General features: G+C 46.6%; 1 protein-coding gene across 1 annotated transcript in view; it reads right to left on the bottom strand.

Annotated features, from left to right (window-relative positions):
* Positions 1 to 1145: 1145 nt before the first annotated feature.
* The window catches only part of dusp10 (dual specificity phosphatase 10), a 21803-nt gene continuing 175 nt past the window's right edge, over positions 1146 to 22773 (bottom strand). Inside the window, exons 2-6 of the mRNA XM_042333082.1 lie at positions 21684 to 21863; positions 21279 to 21509; positions 20400 to 20945; positions 7358 to 7726; positions 1146 to 1966 (exon numbers count right to left, since the gene is read on the bottom strand). Of these exons, the coding sequence (XP_042189016.1) occupies positions 1701 to 1966; positions 7358 to 7726; positions 20400 to 20945; positions 21279 to 21509; positions 21684 to 21863 (1592 nt within the window). The 3' untranslated portion in view covers positions 1146 to 1700. The remainder of the gene's footprint in view (positions 1967 to 7357; positions 7727 to 20399; positions 20946 to 21278; positions 21510 to 21683; positions 21864 to 22773) is intronic.

Here is a 22773-nt window from a genome sequence, read left to right as displayed (position 1 = left end):
CACGTCAGACTATATTTAGGATCGTAGTTCCCAACCATTCTGTCGGTAACAGGTCACCACCTTCTTTAAGCTCCTTTTCCTGCAAACAGAGAACCTGGGTTTGAACTGCCACCCGGGTCTGTATTTACTTCCTCTACTTTCTCAGCATTTCAGAGCGTCCAGAATTTGACAATGTTTAAACACAATCATTATTTTGAAGCCGATTATCTCTCTGAGTTCTTTAGAGGTCGAGCGAAAACCGACTTTAAGGTCAAGACTGAATCCCTCGACGGCCCTTCAAATCCTTCACAGGATCTCATCCTACCCTATTCTCCACGATTTCCTTCAAACCTAGGGATCAGGCTGCTTTCCTCCCTGAATGGTCCTCTGGTCCTGGAAGCAGTTGTTCAAACTGAGACAATCAAAAGAAGACACCGTAGAAGTTTTTCACCTTATCTGGAACAGCACAAGTAGCTCTGCTTATGGGGCCGGACTATCTATTTGGAAAGATTTCAAACTGACGTACAGCGAGAATATCCCTAGACTTTACAGCAATGGCCCGAGACGTTTCGAAATGACAGGCTGATGTTTTTTTTTTAGGCACTGTATGGAATACAAAGAAATACAAAGATTTATCATTAATAACTGGTTAAAATGAAATGCCATTTATGCAGAATAAATCCCAGCATGTATTCACCACCACTGCTCTAGCTTCGACGCTGTGGCTCATTCTCCCCCACACTAAATGTTGAAACAATAGCTCAGTGTGTGTGTGTGTGTGTTTGTGCAACACTACTGCCCAACTCTTGCAATCAGGATACCCGGCATTGAGGGTCCGAATAAAAATATACTCCAGATGGCTACATGTAACTTTTTTTTTATATAAATGAAATGAAATTACACAGACAATTGTGACACACAGATTTTTTGTGCGAAAAAATATTAAATAACATTTTTCCTCGACGTCCCGATCCAACACGTTTCCAAGGAATTGCACCAGCACATGTGGCACCCGTGACCAGAATTTAAATCAAAAACCAAAACTGCCTTTCACTGATTTCTTTTCGGCTGTGAGCAGGCGCACGATACTGTGTATTTACATAAGGAAAATGCACTCCCCTCCATCCATTTGGTATCCACACACCCCCCCCCCCCAACCCCCCACCCCCCACCCCCCTCACACGCAAATCAATTATTGCACATTTAGCCACAAGGGGCATGTAAATGGAGGAGGCGATTTTCAGCTTAACTCCCGTAAATGTGTTTTAACCCTCATAGAAAAATATAACCAGCATCAACAGGACCTGAACACACAAAATAATCAGGTTTCTTTACAGGTATCGGTCTTTACTAGCTAAGCAGAGATTGGTCGCAGCTATGGGTGTGTGTGTGTGTGTGTGCGTGTGTGTGAGGCGCCAACAATCTGCTTTGGCAATCTTCAAAGGAAATCTCCTTTCGGGAAATCTCTGGATGGTCTGTCCCCACCCTCCCGTTTGCATCGCTTCCTTTCCAGTTGTTCGTTGCCGTCTGTGAACCCGCACAGACCGCCAACTGTAAAATTCCACAATCGATGACAGTGTTGCCCTCTGTGAGAGGAGTCCTCTTCCGTCCTGCTGCTGTTCTGGTGTAGAACGAACGAAGACACCTCAAAGGCGTCAAGGAGAAGACGGACGTCTCCTTCCTTCCGGGCAGCTGCTGCAAAGGTTCAGCCGGTAGCTCTTTTAGACGACTGTCTCCACTCCGACCAGCTTTGGCGTGAGAATTCGAGGCGTGACCCCGTTGTTCAGGTCTTCTTCAAACTCCAAAAGCTGTCCCATAAAATTGAGGTTTGGGGAAATAATGGGTCGCTTCCCTTTGACGAACTTGTACGCGTCGGTCATGGTCATCCGCGTGTGCTTCATCAGGTAGGCGATCACGATGGTAGCAGATCGGGAGACTCCAGCTTGACAGTGAATGAGGAGCCCGTTGCCACACTGGTGTGCCTCCTCTGGAAGCAAAAAGAGAGAACATCGGTTTACCAGGTCTGCTCCGACAACAACAACAACAGCAGCTTGAATTTAGATACCGGCCTTCACCCCGGGCGGCATCTCGGAGCTTGTTTTGAATTGGAGACGGTGTTGGTGGGGCCGGGGAGGGAAAGGAAGAGGGGGAAAATCAGAGGCACGGAATTTAACCCAGCTGTAACCTGCTTGTCTTCAAGGTTTTAAGACAGCACTTAAGGATGGCGGAACATTCTTAAGGTCCAGTCTTAATTTTGGAAGCCAGTTTCTTTTCGAGCATCGCGAAAACCCTGCTTCCAGAATTGAAGAACTGAAGGCTGAATTGAAGAACTTGTCCACAATGAAGTAAGTAAGATTTTAAGGCAAAATGATCTGACAGGCTAAGGCTAGTTGGAATTGTGGGTCACGGTCCTCATTTTAATTTGTGTCGAATAGATAACGACTCACCCGCAAACCAGCAAACCTTACAGCAAACAGGTTAAAGGTTTCCGCAAGCAGAAAGTTCTGATTCTCATTGATTTGGTGTTTCTTTTTTTTTCCCCCTACCCAATGCACAACGATACCCAGAAGGGTTGGAAGTTTGGGTGGTCCTGGGATTCGGTCTGAAGGTTTGCTGTGTTCTACTTGGCTTCAGATCACAGGCCTTTGAATTCCAACGGCAAAGGGGGTTGGATCAACTAAAATCCCACCCCCGTACGCTCGCTGACATAGACAACGTGTGGAGCTCAAATGGTCGCTCCAAACTCAAAGCAAGTGGATCCTGATGGAAAGCTGGGTGGTTGAAGAGATTTTTTTTTTTACAGCATTTAAAAGGGAAGAAGGAAAATGTTAAAAGTGGAATATCTGAAAAGAAAATCGCATGTATGAATGTGGGGAGAAGGTAGAGGAGGGGGGGCGAAATGCGTAGCTCTTACAGAGAGCTTGTGGGTTGAATGATCTTCTGTGTTGAAGCACTCTACGATTCTAGAAGGGCTCTGCGTTCAGTCCAAATTACACCCGGATTGAACCCCCAGCAATGAACTCAGAGCTTCTACCTTCCAGAAAACATTAAGATTCTCTCAAGCTTTCGTTGAACGGTCTTATAAGGATTGAGAAATTATGGCACATAACAATGCTCCAGGAATAGCTATTCTACTTGCATTTTTCCCCCAGTCCAAAGTACGTCACTGTTTATAGACTTAAGAGTTGTTGGATGTAAATGAATGTTGGTTTTCGACGAGTACGTGGCCACAATTCCTGACATAATTTCACATTCTTAACAATCTGTTCGCATTCCTTTGTGTTGCTTCATGGCAATAAAACCCCAGTTGCTGGGGTTAATACGATTGCCTTGTTTATAATTTGTGTGACCGGGTTGCCGTTCAGTTGCTTTAGTTTTTAAGGGTTGGACCACAGTGGTCCGGAGAGCAGTGTTTCACCAGCTGAACTAATTGGTCACTCCTAGAGTTGGTACCTCCTGGAGACGGGATAAAAGACTCCAAAGGGAACGAGATGAGGAAGATTTTAGTTTGCTTTCATGCTGCTCGCGACACAAAAATAATTTCCTGTTTTGCTGATAAAACCAGGCAAGAGCACATTTCATTTCCGTGCCCTCCATTCACAGAACTCCTATGTGGAGGGGTGGAGTATACTGCTTGAGGCACTCACGAGCAAGGTGACCCGGGTTCGATTCCTGGGCAGGACGAAAGCCTAGGCGAGTCTCCTTACTCCACACGAACACCTCTATTTACCTAGCGCTAAGTTGGAACCCGGTTGTTAGTCGATTAGCAGATCGCTTTCCGGGGGTAACAATCCCTTAAAAATTAATAATAATTTGGTCACTCAATCAAGAACTGTTCGTGGGACGCTGCTGTGAGCAATTGGCTGCCGCGTTTCGCCCACAAACTATACAGTCAGTTCACTTTTGAGTTCTGACGAAGGGTCAGTGGACCCGACACCCTGACTCACTCTCCTTTCCCCACAGATGCTGCCTGACCTGCTGAGTTTTCCCAGCTTTCTCTGTTTTTGTTTCAGATTTCCAGCATCTGCAGTATTTTGTGTTTTGTTCACTTTACAGTATATTCTGTGAAGTGCTTTGAGACGTCTAATGCGCTGTATCAAATGCAAGGATTATTATTCTTCCTTTCACGGCGTATTTGGTTAACCCACAGTTGCACCATCCTAGAGTTTACTTCTCTAGAGTCTGGTACGTGCTAAACAAGGTCACTTGCACTGATAGCACGGTTTACATCACCTGTAGTTTTAATTGCGCTCGTGACATTTCGAAGAAAGCCATATCTCGAAGTGTAAGTCGGGGGCAGCAATAGGGATATCACAACTTGGTCTCTGCGCCTCCGTATCAGGGTGCGGAAAACGGACCAAAATTCCAAGCCCGGATCGATTGCTGCTGGAAGCGAGAATATTGTGTGGAGATCGGGTAAGGACAGGGATGGGCTTTACTGTGACATTGCTCGCAGCCAAATATCATGCTGCACTGACTGTCAAAGCTCGCACGTGAATAATCCTCGCTTGTGTAATAACTCTGGAAATGTAACCCAGTACCATTGTTTAAAAAAAAAGCTTGGATATTACAGAAATTACAGGATAGACCAGGGCTCACTCCGCTGGAGTTTTATTACTCTCGTCTTACTTCCCTGTTCATTCCTCATACCTATCTACCCAGGACTGGTCCTCCACGGCACCTCGTCCTATTGTGTTGTTCTATTTGCGGGTTTGTTCTCCTGGGTATCCACGCACGGATTTAATCTGCACTTTCTGCAGATCACATCTTCGTTGCCTGCTTCGGTAAAGCTCTTTGGCTGCTGAACTCAGCCCCTCCGCCCCCTCCCCTCCCACCCTCACTCTTCCCTGTAATCCAAACAGTCAGATTATCACATATTCCTGAGTCTAGGGGGGTGGACCACATCAAAGTCCCCTTCCCTGGCACCACAACTTCTACGTCCCACTCTTTGCTCTACCGGCAATGAACGTTAGTTAACACATGAGCCTCTGCACTGGTCTTACAACCCTCAACGTTGTAGCATCTGGGCTCAGGTTGATAAATAATCACTGGCCAGGGGAAAACCAACCAAACGGGAACTCTATTCGCCGCAATTTCCATCAAAAACACGCAGCGCAACCCCGTGGTGGCGCAGTGGGCTGGATCCAATTTCTCAGTGGCCGTGGAAAATGACAAACCAACCGAGACGCTTTCTAACGAGACCCCTGTATCGTGGTTACGTTGCCATTCCGAACCAGAGCGCCGGAAAGTCAAAACCCGAAGTTCAAGTTCTTATTTTCGGAGATGAGAAACACGGTTTCAATTACGGAACAGATATAAGCCCTCGATCAGCTCCCTTGTTCCGTTTAAACTTTCGCATCCTGTTCAATTCATGATGGTTCAAAAAACGTGGACATTTTACTAATTGTTTACTAATTAAATCTCAATCCAGTGTTCATCCTAGTAACTGTGGTACTTCAGTCACTGGATGGAGCACTGTGCTGTGTTCAGTGCAGTGATATTGCAATGGATAGCACTGTGGACCTTAGTGGGGCTTTTTTTTAAAGCTAGTCCTGAGTCTAAAGGGTGTGTGGACCAAATCAAAGTCCCCTCCCCCTCTCCAATCCCTTGTGGGCCATCAAATGTTTGAAGTCAACTGAACTCGATAGATCGGAACATTCCTTTTCTATCTTGGCATTTCCTCTTCTATTGATAAGAGATGCTGTAACTCACGCCAAAAGAGCTCTTAAACTCGTCAATTCAATCTAAAAGCTCAATGCCATCTCGGGCTTTCTCTTAATTAAAATCTTACTGTGCTGTGCCACTTGTAGCAGTAAAACGAGGCTTGTACAATGTGCACAGAACAATCCAAGAGATTCAATGGCTACGATGTTAGAGTGAATGACGGATCAAACAGACCATTTGAGCACTGGAAACAAATCAATCAGGGATCTTGTAAACCGTTGAGCAGTCATTGACAAAGAATAACTACAGATGCTAACTGATAAAAGCCCTGGACATGCAACTATCACTGTACAAAAGATGCAATCTTCTGCTTCAAGACCCTTAAAGTTAGTTTACACAGGAAGCAGTAAAGCAGCTCAAAATGAGGGGTCATGTCTCAGACTTCAAGCCACTCAATCAGTGTCTAATTATATTAGAATTGCTACTACACTATGAGTTTGGGCATGAGTTTCTACCCAAGGATAAACGTTTCATTCAGGAATGCCACCTCAATGAAACTGACTGATGGGAAAAAAAAGTGAGTTTATCCCAAATGCACTGAAGTGTTCTTGGAAAGCTTGATTTCATTCACAAAATAAACATTTTATTGAACTGGGTGAGGGTGGGGGGGTTGGGGAAAACCGCTGGCAAACCTGATGAAGAAACAAAAGAACCTTTTGTACCATGCCAGGATGTAGGTGAAGGGCCCTTCTAGTAAATTATAATTCCTTTTACACCTTTAATATCCATGAGCTTTTGTGGACCAAAGCCAAGCTGTGGGATACAAGGATGTCATTGAGAGAATGGTATAAGAAAGGCAAATTGTGCCTGTAAACTTCGTACCCGGATTACTCCAGTCCTGGCCAAACTCCACTGGCTCCTGTCACACAGAGGATCGACTTCAAGATCCTCACTCTAGTGTTCAATTAACTCCATTCCTTGCCCCCTCCTCCCCCCCCGACCCCAATCTCTCTAACCTCCTCTCTCCCCCACAGCAGTACCTGCTGCCTCCGCTCTACTGAGTCTGGCCTCCTCTGTGTCTCCCCCGAATCCTCCGCTCCACCATCGGCGGTCGTGCCTTCAGCCGCTCTGCCCCGAAAGTTTGGAACTCCCTCCCTCAATCCCTTGGCCTCGCCCCCTCCTTCCCCATCTTCAGGTTGCGCCTGAAGACCTTCCCCTTCGACCGTGTCAACGGTCACCTTCCCCTCCCCCTGGCTCGGCCTCCGCCATTGTTAAGCACTTTGAGACGCCACCCGGCATGGAAGTTGTTGTTGTTCCCCAAATTTAAAGGCTAAGTCAAAAAATTCCAGATAGTTTTAGCCTGAAGGACTATTTTGACATAAAGCTTAAGATCACTCAGAAATTATTTAAAGTCTGCCTCAGTTTGAAACACTAAGCGTAACCCCCCCGCCCCGCCCCACACCCCCTCACACTTCCAGTTAATATCAGTCACCGATAAAGAAATGACACGAAAATGTAACGCGCCCAACTGAAGTTTCAGACCATCAGCAGGACATCCAACTGAGCTGCAGCAGGATGAACCTACCTAACAAAGCACTTTCTCAGTAGAAAGGAAAATGACATTAAAAATTAAAACTTCCGCTACTGAGGTTCGAGAGGGGGAAAGAGGGAAAATGGGGCACGGAGGTAGAACTGAACTGAAAAGAATAGTTACCGATGAATTCAAAGGCCTCTTCGAAGTACTGCCTGAGATTCTGCTTGTTGCTATCGGTGGCGGGAAGTCGTTTGTAGTGGAAGATGCCCTTGTCGTAATGGTAAAGAGGCAAGTGGGTTGTAACGTTGATGATGTAGCCAATATTCATCCTCTGCATCTTCTCCAGGTCCTGGGCATCCTGCTCGTTGCCCAGGAACAGGAAGGGCAGGATGGGGGTCAGCTCTGCGTTCTCGATGTCGGGGGTGGTGGGGATGGACTGAGGTAGATGTGCTGGAATGAGCGAGGCTCCACCTCCCTCGGGGCACTCCTGAAGCTGCAGAGAGTTATCGCACAGATTCTCGTGCTCTTGCTTGAAACTGCTGAGTCCACCTTACAGAGAAGAAAACGGGAGGGGGCGGGGAAAAAAAACAGGAGAGACAGTGAAGCAAGCCATGTGTAAAAATTCCCAAACGTCGTCTCCCCCTCCACCATCACCACCACCAGCCTTCCCCGTGTTAAGCTAGCTAACATCGGAGCATGGAGACGAGAGCTGGTCAGACTCCAACAGTTATTACCCCAAATGCACACTCAAGGCTTGGGTTCCCAAGCTTGGGTCTCGCCAACCTGCGCCTAATACGTCAGAGAATTTAGGTAAGTAGGGTGCGTCCCTCCAGGGAGAAGGGAGCAGAGCGCATTCCATTCCAACAATTTACCTCTGGAATTTCCATGGGATGTAGAGAGTTCTCAAGTTTGGTTTGGATGCTCTTCAGCAGGTTAAAGGGGTTTCCCCACGTGTCAGACACCCGACTGACCCCCCCCCCCCCCCCACCACCCCCCCAAAAAAAAGAGAGACTGCCACCTATTTACAATAGCTGGAATGCCAAACAGATACTAATTCTGAAGAGTTACCCGTCTGCGTTGAAATACCGCACATCTGATAAATATTTCAGTTGACCTTCCCTCGATTTTTTTTTCTCTGCAGTGAAACTTTCGCCTGCATTTTTGCATTTCAGCCTAGATTTTTTGTGTACGAAATGCACAGTGATTACATTTTACAGTGGATCCCGTGAAGCGCTTTGAAGCACCTCCCTGACTCGAAAGGTGCTACATCAAATCCGAGCCTTATAATGAGGAATCATTATAAAACAGCCTAGCTGCTAACAATTTGCTTATTTTTGGCTTTCACAACAATTATCGAGCAGTTGTAACATGTCTGGTCCGAATAAAAATGTACCTGGATAAAAATGTAACCGAATAAGAATTTGTACAGTGTTCATATAATGGCCCTCGCTAAGTATAACGTCTCGGAGGACTACACAAAAACACAGTGGACACTTCACCTTTAAGAGCGTCGGAAAGTTAATTTGCCACATTTAACTACGTTTACTGCAAGATATCAGATATATTTTGCACTGCGGTTTACATATTGCAATATTTACACCATAAAGATTCCTACAGTAACTACATGATATTATATATATATATCTAGATCAAAAATCATCTCTTGGAATACATTTTTCTGCAGAACCACTTCTGGAGCTCAGAACGAAAAGCAGCCCTCAGTCATTCAATCTGAGATCAGACTTTAATGCTTCCATCATGCTTTGATGTTGGCTTAATACTGGCTCCGGGCTCCTTTTCTGCACAGGCAGGTCTCAGAGACTGAACATGTTAATCAGGGCTGGGTGGCAGAGATATCCACACGTGCCTGGCTATTCACGCTCGCAATGATCAGGGCCCTTGTGAGGCCTTTTCGTCATGCCTTTTACGTTGGGTGGAAGTCTCAAAGCTCTTCACAGGATTTACTGCGGATTGTAGTGACTGTGTGTTTTGTAGGCAAATGACTACAAACACCTGTGCCAGTTTATCAGTATGAATGTATGCTGCGGATGGAAGGTTGGGGGCGGGAGGGAGGTGGGGGAAGACAGGTTGTTATCGTATTAGAAATGGTTTTAAAGAGCCAACCTTTTTGACCTGCCTCCTGAAAGCTCTCAACTATCAGAGAGAACCTATAGCCTATTCTGGCTTTATTGGAGCAATCCAGTTCTGTGCCCTTAATTTAAGTTCTACACTGTTTTCCTAAGATCATAAACCGAGACGGTTTTATTTGAAAATTGATTCAGGGCACATTTTGGGGGCAAATAATGGTAAAAGAGTTTCATTCAGTCGCTGGCATTGCTGACAAGGCTTGACAACAGAAAAAAAATGACCTTTCTTTCTGGTAAGCTGGGTGTGACATTCGGAAACTCATCCACTTTATCTTAACGCCATTTCTATACAATGGGTTTACAATACAGACGTTACACATGGCAACTGAGCTATCATCATGCAAAATGTTCCTATTCCCAGCGAAAACAACTATATTTCATATATTTGAGAATTATGAGCAAAATTAACCTGCTTTTGGAAATATGGTAAAAGTTCTTTCGCCTTCACGATCAGAGTTATTACTAGAGGGTCACATAACCTCCTTCATCCATCAGGGAAAGTGCAGGGAATTGGGATTAGGATGGAGCAAAGAGCAGCTCAAAAAGTGGGCTGGTTGGCCTCTTACTGTGTGCACGGTTTTACAATACCCTGAGTTTTGTGGTGCGGAGGTAGAATCTGAATCGTGGTCAGTGGATTTTTTAAAAAAAAATGTCATTTACTGAATTACACATATACCAAAAGCCCCGTTCAACACCAGAGCCAATTTGACGTATGTGTATGACCAGGAAATGTTCTGCCTAATTCTGCCATTGTGCTCACTTCTACATGTTCTGTCTGCTGTACAGATCTCCCCCGCCAAAGGCTGTATGCAACTTGCCCCATAGCGTGGTGGAATTAAAAATAGGGCAGCTCTGCTCAATCACCCACGAGCAGTTGACCCACGGGTGGATTATAGCACTAGGTCTCAGTATAAACTTGGCGTAAGTCGAATATAGAGCTTTAATAATCCTTGCATTTGATAATTATTGCTTTGTGGCCCCCTGTGGCATTACTTTTTACTTTGTAAATCATTTTGGAAATTTTTAAAAAAAAAAACATTTTGGGCACTTCAATCCACGACTGTTTGCGGGGACGCTGCTGTGCGCAATCGGCTGCCGCGGTTTGCCCGCAAAACATACAGTCAGTTCACTTTACGGTATATTCTGTGAAGCGCTTTGAGACGTCTCGAAGACGTGATAAGGCGCTGTATCAAATGCAAGGATTATTATTATTATTATTATGTCCATCTGCTGTCACCGAATTGCACAGTGACTCATCACAGAAACAGGGCATTCATTCCCTTGTCATTGGTCAAACACTTTTTTTTTGTTCAGTCTGATATATCTGGAAACCTGTCCTCATGTTAAACATATGCAAAGCAGACTGAGAGTCCCATCCATATAGGCCACCTACACACAAAAATTTCCCTGTGTCTGGATTGGAAGGCGTACTCTCCTGTCTATATTCCACACGAGCCCGCACCCCTCTATTCCACTCTATCCCCTTCTCCCTCCTGTATGCATTGAGTTGCCTCTTAAATACATTTTGACGCTTTCTGCTTCAACCAGTGAGTTCCACGTTCTCACCACCCTCTGCGTGAAGCAGTTCCTCCTGAACTCCCTTTTGGATTTGCACGGTGAGGAGAGCAGTCCAGTTGGTGGGATACGTTCCTCACGGGAAGCTAAAATTGTCGGATCGGGGTGTTTCACTTCAAATGACAGGGAACGGAAAGCTCAGAAACACGTGCTGGGAATATTCCAACTGAACAATTTGCATCCGATGAACCTTTGGGCATAAAGCCATCGACCAGTATCTGTCACATCGATAGTACGTAAAGTTTGCGTACGTCACTGATACTGATTATTTCGGGGGGGGGGGGGGGGGGGGGGAGGTTTTTTTTCCCCCCCAGCTCGACAACTTTTGCCTCGCGCCACCTGTTAGGATTACATCACCAACCGCCACGTCAGTACAGCCCAAACTAAGTAGTATTTCTTCTATTGTTAGTATGCAAGGCTTGAAGTCATGCCAACTGACGTCGTTGTTACTATTTAGCCCCAACGCATTTCCGTAGCGACGGGCAGGTGGAGTCCATGTTGAAGGAGGTGTAAATCAATGAAACAGGTCGAACCCATCTGCTCAGTCAACTCCTGCAAACGAGTTTTCCCGATAACCCACGAAAAAAAAAAGCTCCGAGCTTCAAAGATCCCCACGTTCGCTGGCCCGCGAGAAACTATTGGATGTGCCAATCATAACCTCCCTGAACACAGTGGAGCTCTGGGGTTTAGATGGCACCTCTTTTGTTGCATTGTCTACGGCTGCGTTTAAAAAGAGCAAAAGAAAAACACACAATTAAAATGCCTGCAGCTTTAGATTGTTTTTAAACAGCTTGGAGGCTCACACCTGTTCTTTGTAAGAATTGCTTCAGGATTTAATGAAGATCTTGAGCTTTAAGAGTTCCCTAACTTCATGCATAGTTGTAGAATTTAAAGGGCACTATCTCTTGCAGTAAATAATCATCTTAATCAGCTTTCAATCTATTTCAAAATATATATTATATATACTGTATATATATATATATGTGTGTAAAAACTTTTTTAAAAAATCTTTGCTTTCAAGTAGGACCTCATCACGTCTCAAAATGAAACACTTGAAGCACTTTGCAGGATGTAAAGCCACCGACTGTATTTTTAAGCAAAGTTAATGTTTTGCTGCTCTCGTAAAGAGTTAATAAGTGAGTGTATTTATTAATGCGCCACCTCATTTGGCTGCCATCCCCTCACGGCTGATATGGCAGGTCAAGGCACAGTACAGTGAGTGATGTAGTCGTCACTGACCAGCACACAATCACATCGCTTCGTGCTGGTGTTGTCCCAAATTCTAGGCCTAGGTAAAAGAGCTAGGACTTTGCTACAGAAATGGATAAAGAGCTTAAAACAAAACTACTTTTATTTTTAAAAAAAAACACAGACCTCTGATAATCCACAGCACAGAAGGAGATCATTTGCATCTTTGCTGCCTCTTTGAAAGAGCAGTCCTTCAAATCCCACGTACCCCTCCTCCACATTACGATAATGTAGATCCACTGCAGCCATTCCACATCCTAACAACTGCGTAAGAAAAATAAACTGTTGGAACTCCCACTTTGCTCACTTGCTAAGTACCCGGTCCGACATCTTACTGAAACTAGACCACATAAGGGTCCTTCTTGTCTCCTCCCACTCTCACAATGAGTGACCTGCAGGAAAAGTCCTTCAAGAATAATGTGGCTGCTGGCAGCTTTCTGTCTCTTTCAGTTTCCTCCCGCAGCTACTGCGAAAGGTACATGACAGCTCGATACAATACAAAGCAGGTTAGCAGCACGGCAAATTCAATAAATCCAGAACTGGGGGCGTTTGTTTTGATAAAACACGTTAAGAGTTTGAAGTAGTGTAGAATTTCGTACTTGGGTCTCCGTGTTATCAATTATTTTTGCTCGGCGGAAAAGGAATATTACAGTACTTGATGGGCAACTGACTATGTTCACACCTTAGACTATTAGATATTCCTGTAATCTGAGCGTTTAAGGCTATTCAAATATTTTATATTTCTCTCCAGTTTTCTTTCCATTTCTCCTCCCCATTTCTTTATCCTTCCAGTGGGATACAGTTCTACAACTGTTGAGAGCCCCGAGCTATGGCGTGTGCAAGTGGCTATTCTGATGGCAGCGTCATTCGTCTGTGAAGGACATCACACTGGAAGAGCTTGACCTGGTTCTCACCAGATGTCCACACACAAGCGCTTTCCAAAATTTGTCGCAGGATAGCAATCAGGAGCTGTGACCCTGTCTGATTATGCCTTTTCTTGCCAGCCCAGGGGGTGCTTAAGATAATTGCACTGCCTCCAACTGCTGCACCAGCTGAAATTTGGTAACTCAATATATCAGGGTTTGAGCGACTGATTTTCTTGGCTGAATTGCACAGTGCTGCACCGGGTGCATTACTGCAACCATGGACTGGGATCCCAAATTAGACTCCCCAATTGCATCATCAAGCACTTCACTCCATTTATTATGGCACAGCAGCTTGAAATTGTACTTTGTCTTCAACTCTGCGACTGCCGAAGACAACACTCTCTGTATGGAGAGATTCACAAGTCATTGGAGATAGAATTGTGTTAATGGTGAGGACTATGTCTGTGGTATAAGATGGCTAGGACACTGGGAGAAACTCCCTTTCTCTTTTCGAATAGCGTCTTTAACATCCACCTGTAAAGGCAGACAGGACATTGGTTTAATGTCTCATCAAAGGATGATGCCTCTGACAATGCCACATGAGACCTTAAACCAAGGTTCCATCTGCTTGTTCAGATGGACATTAAGCAGCCCATGCCAATATCCTAAAAAAAGGGCGTTCTCTCAATGCTCTGTCCAAGAATCACTAATTAAAATACATCATTCACTTCATGGGTGTTTTGTGAACGATGTACCAATTGGCGTCTACATTCACCTACAAATACACGTTTCGCCCACAAAATATACAGTGAATTCACTCTGCAGTATATCCTGTGAAGCGCTTTGGGACGTTCTTGAAGACGTGATGAGGCACTGTATCAAATGCAAGGATTATTATTAAAGTCATTACACTTTACAGTAAATCCCGTGAGGTACTTTGAGATGGGTTTAAGTGACCAATTTATTATTGTTTTTTGATGATGCGATAAGGTTTCTATCAAATGCAAAGGTCTACTACAGTATAGGTTTTTAATCAAAGCTTTTAACAATAATAGTATGTCTTCATTTTTAGAGAATCAATAGCTTATACAACAATGCGACAAATTGCAGTCTACACCATACAGGTGCCAAAAAGTAGGATTTAACGACAAATTGGCATGACAATTACTTTGCAATCCAAACAGTCCCTCAGGGCCCCAGCTAATTTCCTGTTATCTGCTATTGTTCTAGAATATCAAGGTCTTTTTAACATTAAAACCAGCAACCCATACCTTCTGCATGCTGGATTAAGGGCTTTTAAGAAGATTTCTACTCTCTTAGTGTATGCAATTATGGTGAAAACGGCAGATTTAATATAGCATCTCCCAGAGTAAAGAGGCTTTGTATACGTGGGCTACATTCAATGGACTGTCTAGTGAAATAAAACAATGGGGGTGAAAAACATGACGTGTGAGATGACAATTATTGCTAAAATCTACAGGCAAATCAGTCCTTGATTATGTGAGAACCTCCCACCTCTTCCAACACCATGTCCACATCCTGTCTTAGTAAATTGGTGTAGGCTGAAAAGCTTTTGGGGGTGGGAGGGTAAAACTAAAGCTGTTGCTGAATCTGCTAGCATTGCCCACTGATACCAACGTTTCACAATGGTGGCTGAGGAAAGCTTCGGCTAGCTTTGGGTCAAAGGATGCGTGTGGTGGATGCATGTGGCGGGTGTATGTAGGGTATGGGGTGAGCTGGAAGTAGAATATTCACACCCAGCGTTAATGGTGGGATCACCATTGTAATGATACATCATCAATACAACACCGTTTACATTTATGCACAGCCATTCATGTCAGCAGGGCGTTCCAACGCGCTCATCAGTCCTGGCTTGGCACCCCAAGCTGGAAGGGGGAGCTAAGAAGCTGGAGAGGGGAAAAAATGACCAAAAGAGTACTCTGAATTAAACATTCGACTTAGAATATAAAACTGTACTTTTGTGGCTTGGACCGGCAAAGTCACATTTGGAACTAAAGAACTGGGCTGTGTTAAGAAGGAAAGTGAAGGGTTTGAAATTGCACCTTAGCACATCCCCAGAACATCTCAAAGCGCTGCACAGTATTTGACTGTAAAGGGTAGTGACTGTGCATTTGTAGGTGGACATCACCCTAATGGTTCGAGGTAAACATTCATTAAAATCCTGATAAAAAAAACAAGTTGTCAAAACGCACATTCTTTCCTCATTAAAACCTTTTTGTTTTACAGTACAGCCTATTACGTCAGCCTGAGAGTGCACATGTCCAGTAAATAAAATGGGAGATTCATGGAATCTGAATTGGGATCAGCTCTCTTCTCTCCTCCTTCACAGAGATGTCAATTAAAACAGTAATTCAATCTGAACAGCAACAGTGTGGCCTCCTGATCAATTTATATCTAGATGACTCTGCACCACTGAAACAGTAATAGCCCTGACAGCCAATACCAAAATTGGAGTGGGCAGTTTGCAGTCCCAAACCCCGGACTTGGACCGCACACAGAAGCTAACGGTGTTTACAAACATAAATGGAGATAAGATACTGCGGCAGCCAATTAGACTCAGAACAACTTATTCATTTGTGGATTAAAGCAGAAGTAAATCAATGCTGAGTTGCACAAAAACAGAATCTTCTGTCACTTAAAAGCATTCCCCCAACTCAAATACCCTAGAATTTGAGTCCAACTAGCCTTCCTTGTGATCATAAAATAATAATCATCCTTGCATTTGATATTGTGCCTTTTTAAGTCTTCAAGACGTCTCAAAGTGCTTCACAAGATATGCTGCAACGTGAATTGACTGTATATTTTGTGGGTGAAACGCGGCAGCCAATTAGCCAATTGCACACAGCAGTGTTCCCACAAACAGTCGTGGGTTGAAGTGACCAACTTATTATTGTTTTTTTTTCTTGAGGGATTGTTATCAGGCTCGTGGAGTAAGGAAACTTGCCCAAGGTTTCGCCCCCTGCCGGGAATCGAATCCAGGTCTCTCGCATGCGAGGCGAGTGCTCTAACCACTGAGCTACAGGAGTCCAGGCTATACATGCAGTCTGTCTCCTTTGCAACATGTTTATCTGCAGGTCCGTTGATAGTTTATTAGTTCTTTTTATACACATGCTGTTGCCATAGCACAACCTCATACCACAGGCATCTGTAGTCTGCCAGGGCAATTTGATTTGGTTACTGCACAGTGGGCCACTGGACTGGTATCTTCCTTAGTTTGTGTCCCTGTGAGACAAGGGGATGAGCTGCTAAGAAATGAACAGCAATGCTTCTTTTCAGCCATTATGTTTAAAAGGGACTTTGGTTTGAGTGGTGAACACAACAGTTAAATTCTTCATCTAAGGTCCCTTCCACGCCAGCATCTTCATATCTCACTAGGTCCCTCTGTGTTTCCCTCCCACCACCCCCCCAAATTTCTCCCAGTTTATTAAACGCAGACAGATTAAATTTCATGAGCGATAAATATCCATGCTCTTTGCAGATTTGAACCATGTGGTCAGGTGCGGCAGCAAGTCTGAAAGCTTGACTGTTAAGTTAAACAACCACTAGCCTGGAATTCCTCACCAACTTAGTCCCGAATAAGACAATTCTCTTATCATTTTAGATCGTGTAAAATTTTTGGTAAATTCTTCAATTCAATCTAAAGTTTTGAAGCCAGTTCTTGCCCCCCAAAAAAAACGATTCTGGGTCACAGGTGCCTGAACCATCATTTGAAACGTCGAGCTACTCTCAGGTCCACTTATTAGAGAGCGGATAAGAATGTAGATGGAGTGACCGACCTACAGAAAATAATAATAATAATAATAATAATAATAATAATAATAATCCTTGCATTTGATATAGCGCTTTTCACGTCGGGAGGATGTCCCAAAGCGCTTCACAGAACGCACTGTAAAGTGAATTGACTGTATATTTGTGGGCGAACGCGGCAGCCAATACAGATACAGGGCACCCGTGTTAAAATGACCTCTGCGACTTCCAGAAGATGCTAAACCGATTGCCATTTCCTGCTCAACATCCTTGTGAAGCAAACATCTAAAAAAAAACAAAATGTGATCGTCCTTCAAAGCCTTTTAAGTGAATGTGAATCGATTGGTTCCTTTTCTTTTTTTTAAAAAAAAGGTTTCTCTGTCTCTTGGATGGCATTCAGTTATTTTTGAGATATGGTTCTGAATGCACACCCTGCCCTTCAACATCGCTAAGTGGCAATCTTCATGTGGGAGTTCAAGTAGTGAAGGCCAGCAGGTTATTCAATCAGAAGTGAGTGAGTGTGTGAGTGTGTGTGTGAGTGTGTGTGGTGGGGAGGTAGTACGTCACAGCCAAATCTGAACCCATCCTGTAAATGGAACTAACCTCGACATGTTTGCACTTTCCAGCACAAGTAACCGAATAGTCATCTGGATTTGGGAACTCTTGGCCGATGTCCCTGCCTGGAATACTGCTGCTCCAGCTGCCATCAGCAAACTCCCCATGGATTGAAGATTGAACATGGATGGCACTTTCATTGTCAACCACCACGCTGGGCACAATCCTCGCCCACGGAGGCATCCAGAGAAGCCGGGAAATTCCAAGGGTAATAAATAAATAGGAAGCTCACAAATATCCACAAGACTTTCTACGAACAAGGCGAGTTCTGAATGTTTACAGCAGGCATCGCTACCTCTTTCCTTCCTGAATAATTAAGCCTGGCAAATCCAAAGAGCATCCGGTTGAGAAGTACACCATAGTCACTGACATTGTATCGTGACCTTCTGCAGCCCTCTTTAGACTACTGCAGCAATCCTGTATTTGTTGTAAGCTTGCAGCAGATTTACCATAAAATGAGCTGGTGCAAAAATTGCATGCAGCAATTTATCCGGTGTGAAAAATCTCCCCAGATGTTGAGGATTCTGGCGATTTCTAGGAGACTGGAGGAATCAACGCCAAGATGAAGACATCAGCCGTTTCTGCACTGATGCCACAGCGCTACAGTTATTTGGTTATTCATTTCCACCCTCCCCTCTTCTCTGAAAACATTTGATTCCCTTTTCTCTTCTGCAAATATAGTCCGACAATTGTCTTCCCAATATTTCACCCAAGTTGCCATTTTTAAATGATGAGCCTCAAGGAGTGACTGGTATCTGGCAAATAAACCCGAGCCTGATTCTACCTGTGAGGGGGTTTTGGGAGGGTGGATGGGGGGAAGGAGGAGAGAGTAGGTTTGGAACACAATCAGAAGCATAATGCTTTGCTGATTTAGCTCCTTCCTTATGGAGGGGCACTAAGGCTAATTGCAGGACCTTATTTTTGCCAAAGCTGAGATCAGTCAACTCAACGAAGACTAGAATTCAAATCCAGAACCTTTCCTCCAGCATTGCCGAGCAGTGTCTTTGCCCATTGCACTATGGATTGGTATTTTAATAGCAGTGAATGTATGAACGGCCAACAGCGCAGGTGCTGAGGGAGTGCCTACAGTTCGGAGTATTAGAATACCAACTAAATACAATCTTCTCTCTATTAATCCAATCCAAATCAATGTTTCAACTTCCCCAAGATGGGCTGGTGTAAACCGCGATGGACTAACTGAGTATTTGATGCTCTTGCATTTGAACAGATAGCCAGTGTGGCTTCCAATTCTTAAACAACTGTGGCTAAGATAATGGGAATAGCGACCAAAAGCTAATACAATAGCAAGACCAGTCATGGTGAAAATACATTTTACTCGTGTATAATGCCGCAGGGTAGTATTGGTGCTAGAATCAAGGGAAACGTAGAGCTCTGTGCCGAAGTCCTTACATACCTGCGCAGAGCTCTGCAGGACAGTGTCATGACTAATGGTAATGAAGAGTTTTTTTTAAAAAAAAGCATCTTCACTCAAAGGGAATCTGGCACCTTTTTAAACTTTAATTTTAAAAGGGTTGCCTCGCCAAAGTGGTGTAAATCTACCTCCTTGTGGTGGTCCTGATACTCCAAATTAAAGTTGGTTCAGTCTCACTGCGCACTGTGTGTGGCCGTGAAACCAAATCCTCCAGGACTTTTCTTCTGATTCACGAGTCATTTTTCCTCCCCCCCTCTCCCCCGCCCCCATTCGTGGTGGAAAAAAAAAATGCCTTAACGTTCAGGAATTCATCGATTGCCCTAATCTTTTCCGCTGCTCGTATTCTCTTCCACAGGGGCCCCTCTGGTCTGCGGCTATCCTGACCTCAGGAAAGAAGGGCAGTCAAGGTCACAGGTTTCTTCAATGCTGCACTGCAGCCAACAGGAGGCATGCTTGTTATGAGACAAGATGCATCGTGTGTGTGTGTGTGTGTGTGTTTTTTACACACACACACACACACGCACACACTGCCCTTGAAGTGAACACTCCACGAGGTAAAAGTGCTCCACCTGGCAGCCTGATCAAGAACTGGCAAAGCTCGTCCCAACTGTTGCTGGCACATCGGAGTGACGAGCAGAACTTGGGACTCGAGCCCACAATCTGTTTGGTCAGGCCAGCGCTGCAGTCGTTCGTTCGGCTACTCCGTGCTTTGTCTCGTAAAGCATATCAATACGGTCACTCCCCCCCCCACCCCCGACGTGTTAATTAGCTGCAGTGAAATTAAAAGGCCATCCAACCACATTGCGTTGCAAACCCCGGGCACGCGCGCGCTGCAAATCATCTTTGCCGCTATCGCAAGACAAGGCGCTGCATCAAACGGCAAAGGATTATTGCCATAACGCGCTCCTATCTGCGGACTGTGACTCCTGAGTAGCATTATAGGCCTTTCCCACATATTCGGCACCAAAACAAAACACTGCAAGGAGTACTACTGCCACTGTACACGGCAGATTCGCGTCAGGGCATTTCCTGCTAATGTGCCCTTTCGAAACAGAAGCACGCGCACGCAATGGCCAATTTGAAGAAGTAAATAAGAAAGGACAGGAGAGGGGCACCTTTCCTTTCCCGATTCCAACCCCAGCAGTCCTGTCAAGTAAAATAAATCGGTGGGGTGGGTGCGAAAAAGGCAAAGGAACTGGTAGGGATCCACAAGTCCAGGTGAATAAAAATTCACACTGTGCTCGTGCATGGAAATAACCCATGCGGAGTTGCCAGTTGCAGATATTTGTAAATTGCTTGCCTGCCGGCTGACTCCTGGTGGAACTTTTGTCGGAAACAATCAAATAATAGGACACAAACAAACGCACGAGCAGAAACAAAAAAAAGTACAATGTTTTGTTGCTTCATGACATGATGCAGTGCTCTGTCACTGGGGGGGGGGGGGGTCCCATACGGTACCTAATGTTCGTTGCTATTGTTACATCTTTTCAATCAAGCAATCCATCCATTAATCAATCAATCAATCAAATCAATCAATCAATCAATCAATACATTTTTTAAAAAAAACTTACCTTTTAAAACTAGTGGATCCTTCCCTTCTCGTTTCAAGGACTCCAACACTATGTGAAGCGGCTGAGAGGGCACCACCCGGTTAGGTTCGTCTGTGTTCTCGTCGTAAACTATGATTTCCTTGGAGAAAATCCTTTTGAAGGAGTCCTTGCCTTCCCTGCAGGAGATGAGGTCCAAGACGGTGATCTTGCCCTGCTGCAGCCTCCTCCTGCTGATCTTGTCCGAGCAGTTGATGTGGACGGCTCCCTGGATGTGGCTCCTGTTGTACTCCATGAAGGGGCGACAGTCTATGATCACAGGTCCCTGGCTCTGGAACTGGAGGGCGCCCTTGCTGTTGCATTTGGTCAGCTTCTTGGCCAGTTCGGTGGGGTAGATGGTGCGGATCGGCTTGGCGGCCGTGTTGGTGGAGGGATGGTGGTGTTGGTGGTGGTGGTGAAGAGCAGGAGGAGGAGGAGGAAACGGAGGAGACGACGAAGGGTGAACTCCAAGTCCCGCGGCGGAGGCAGAAGCAGCAGAAGAAGAGGGGTTCAGCAGAGTGCTGGCGGTCTCCTTGCCGCCTCCGCCACCCCCACTGTTGTTGTTGCCGCTGCTGCTGGTGCTGGTGCTGCTGGTGCTGCTGCTGGTGACCATCTGGTGGCCGCTGGCGCAGGTCGTGCAGTTGGTTGGGGTCCCGATTTTGCCAGCAGCAGAGGCTGGGGGGACTTGGTGATGGAGGTGGTGGTGGTGGGGGGGGTGGCCACCACCGGCTCCGGCTAGTGAGGCTGGGCTTTGGTCGCCACCACTGTGATGGTGATGGTGTGGCTGCTGGTGCTGCTGCTGCTGCGGCTGCTGGTGGTGGTGTTGTGGCTGTTGGTGTTGATGGTGTTGGCCAATGCCCTTGTTCTCGTAGGTGGTCACCGTGCAGCAACTGGCGCTGCTGCAGCCGCAGGACAAGGAGCGCACCGAGCCGTTGGACGATGGCATATACGTGATGTGGCCGCTTCTGAGGGAGACCACAGCCAGAGTCGCAGCAGCAGCAGCAGCAGAAGAAGAAGAAGGAGCAGAAGAAGGAGCAGAAGAAGAAGGTGGGGGGGAGGAGGAGGAGGAGGAGGTCGGGGATGATGCTGCTGCTGCTGATGATGATGATGGGCTGAGGGTCGCACCTGGAGCTGATGATGGGTCCTCAGTAGCTGGGGAGCGGTGGGGGTGGGGGTGGGGGTGGGGGCTGCTGCTGCTGCTGCTGTTGTTATTGTTGGTGCTGGTGTTGTTGATGTCGGTGTTGATGGAGACACTGGGGACCGTGTGGCTGCTGCTGGAGGTGATGTCCAGACGGAGATGGAGTTCCTGGGGTCTGACCGGTCTGGGCAGCGCCACCACTCCACCGACAACTCGTTCGTCCAAAGGAGAAGGAGGCATCGGGATGGCGGTCGGGGCTGCGCGGCTGTGGCTGTGGTTCCTGTCGCTGTCGATCCGAGGAGTGAACGGGACTGAAACGGGATCAAACGTCGCTGTCAGCATCAGAGCAGGAGGGGGGGGGGGCAGGGGGGGGGGAGGGGGGGGGGGGGGGGCAGGGGGGAGGGGGGGAGGGGGGGAGGGGGGGGGGGCAGGGGGGGGGGAGGAGGGGAGGGGAGGAGGGGAGGGGGCAGGGGGGGGGGCAGGGGGGGGGGGGGCAGGCAGGAGGGGGGGGGAGGAGGGAAGAGGAGGGGGGAGAGGAGGGGGGAGGGGGGGCAGGGGAGGGGGGGAGAGGAGGGGAGGGGGGGGGGAGAGGAGGGGGGCAGGGGAGGGGGGGAGAGGAGGGAGGGGAGGGGGGGCAGGGGAGAGGAGGGGAGGGGGAGAGGAGGGGGCAGGAGGGGGGGGAGAGGAGGGAGGGGGGCGGGGGGAGGAGGGGGGGAGAGGGGGGGGGAGGGGGGCAGGGGAGGGGGAGAGGAGGGGAGGGGGAGAGGAGAGGAGGGGGGGCAGGAGGGGGGGGGGAGAGGAGGGGGGGGGAGGAGGGGGGGTTGAAGGGTGTGGGGGGAAAGGGGAGGGGAAAAAAAAGGGGGGGAGGGAGAAAGGATGGGTGGAAAGAGAGGGAGAGAGAGGGATGGTGGTGGTGGTGGAAAGGGGGGAGAGGAGGAGAGGAGAGGAGGAGAGGGTGGGGGGGAGGGGTGGGGGGGAGAGGAAGAGGGAGGGAGGGAGAGGGAGAGGAGGGGAAAGGTAAGAGAAAATGCAATTGTTATTTAAAATAAAAGGACGATGCGCTGATTTCTGCTGCAGAACACAGGCGGAGAGGGGGGGATGGAGAGGGGGGGATGGAGAGGGGGGGGTGGGGGGGGGATGGAGAGGGGGGGGGGGGGCGGATATCTCCACTAAAAATAAAATAGAATAAAAGGAAACAAAAGAAAAAGAAATAGAAATAAA

The sequence above is a fragment of the Callorhinchus milii genome, unplaced genomic scaffold, assembly GCF_018977255.1.
Source record: "Callorhinchus milii isolate IMCB2004 unplaced genomic scaffold, IMCB_Cmil_1.0 Scaffold3, whole genome shotgun sequence".
In the NCBI taxonomy this organism is placed as follows: Eukaryota; Metazoa; Chordata; class Chondrichthyes; order Chimaeriformes; family Callorhinchidae; genus Callorhinchus; species Callorhinchus milii.
The sequence above is the reverse complement of the archived record's forward strand: the minus strand, read 5'-3'. Positions and strand labels throughout refer to the sequence as shown.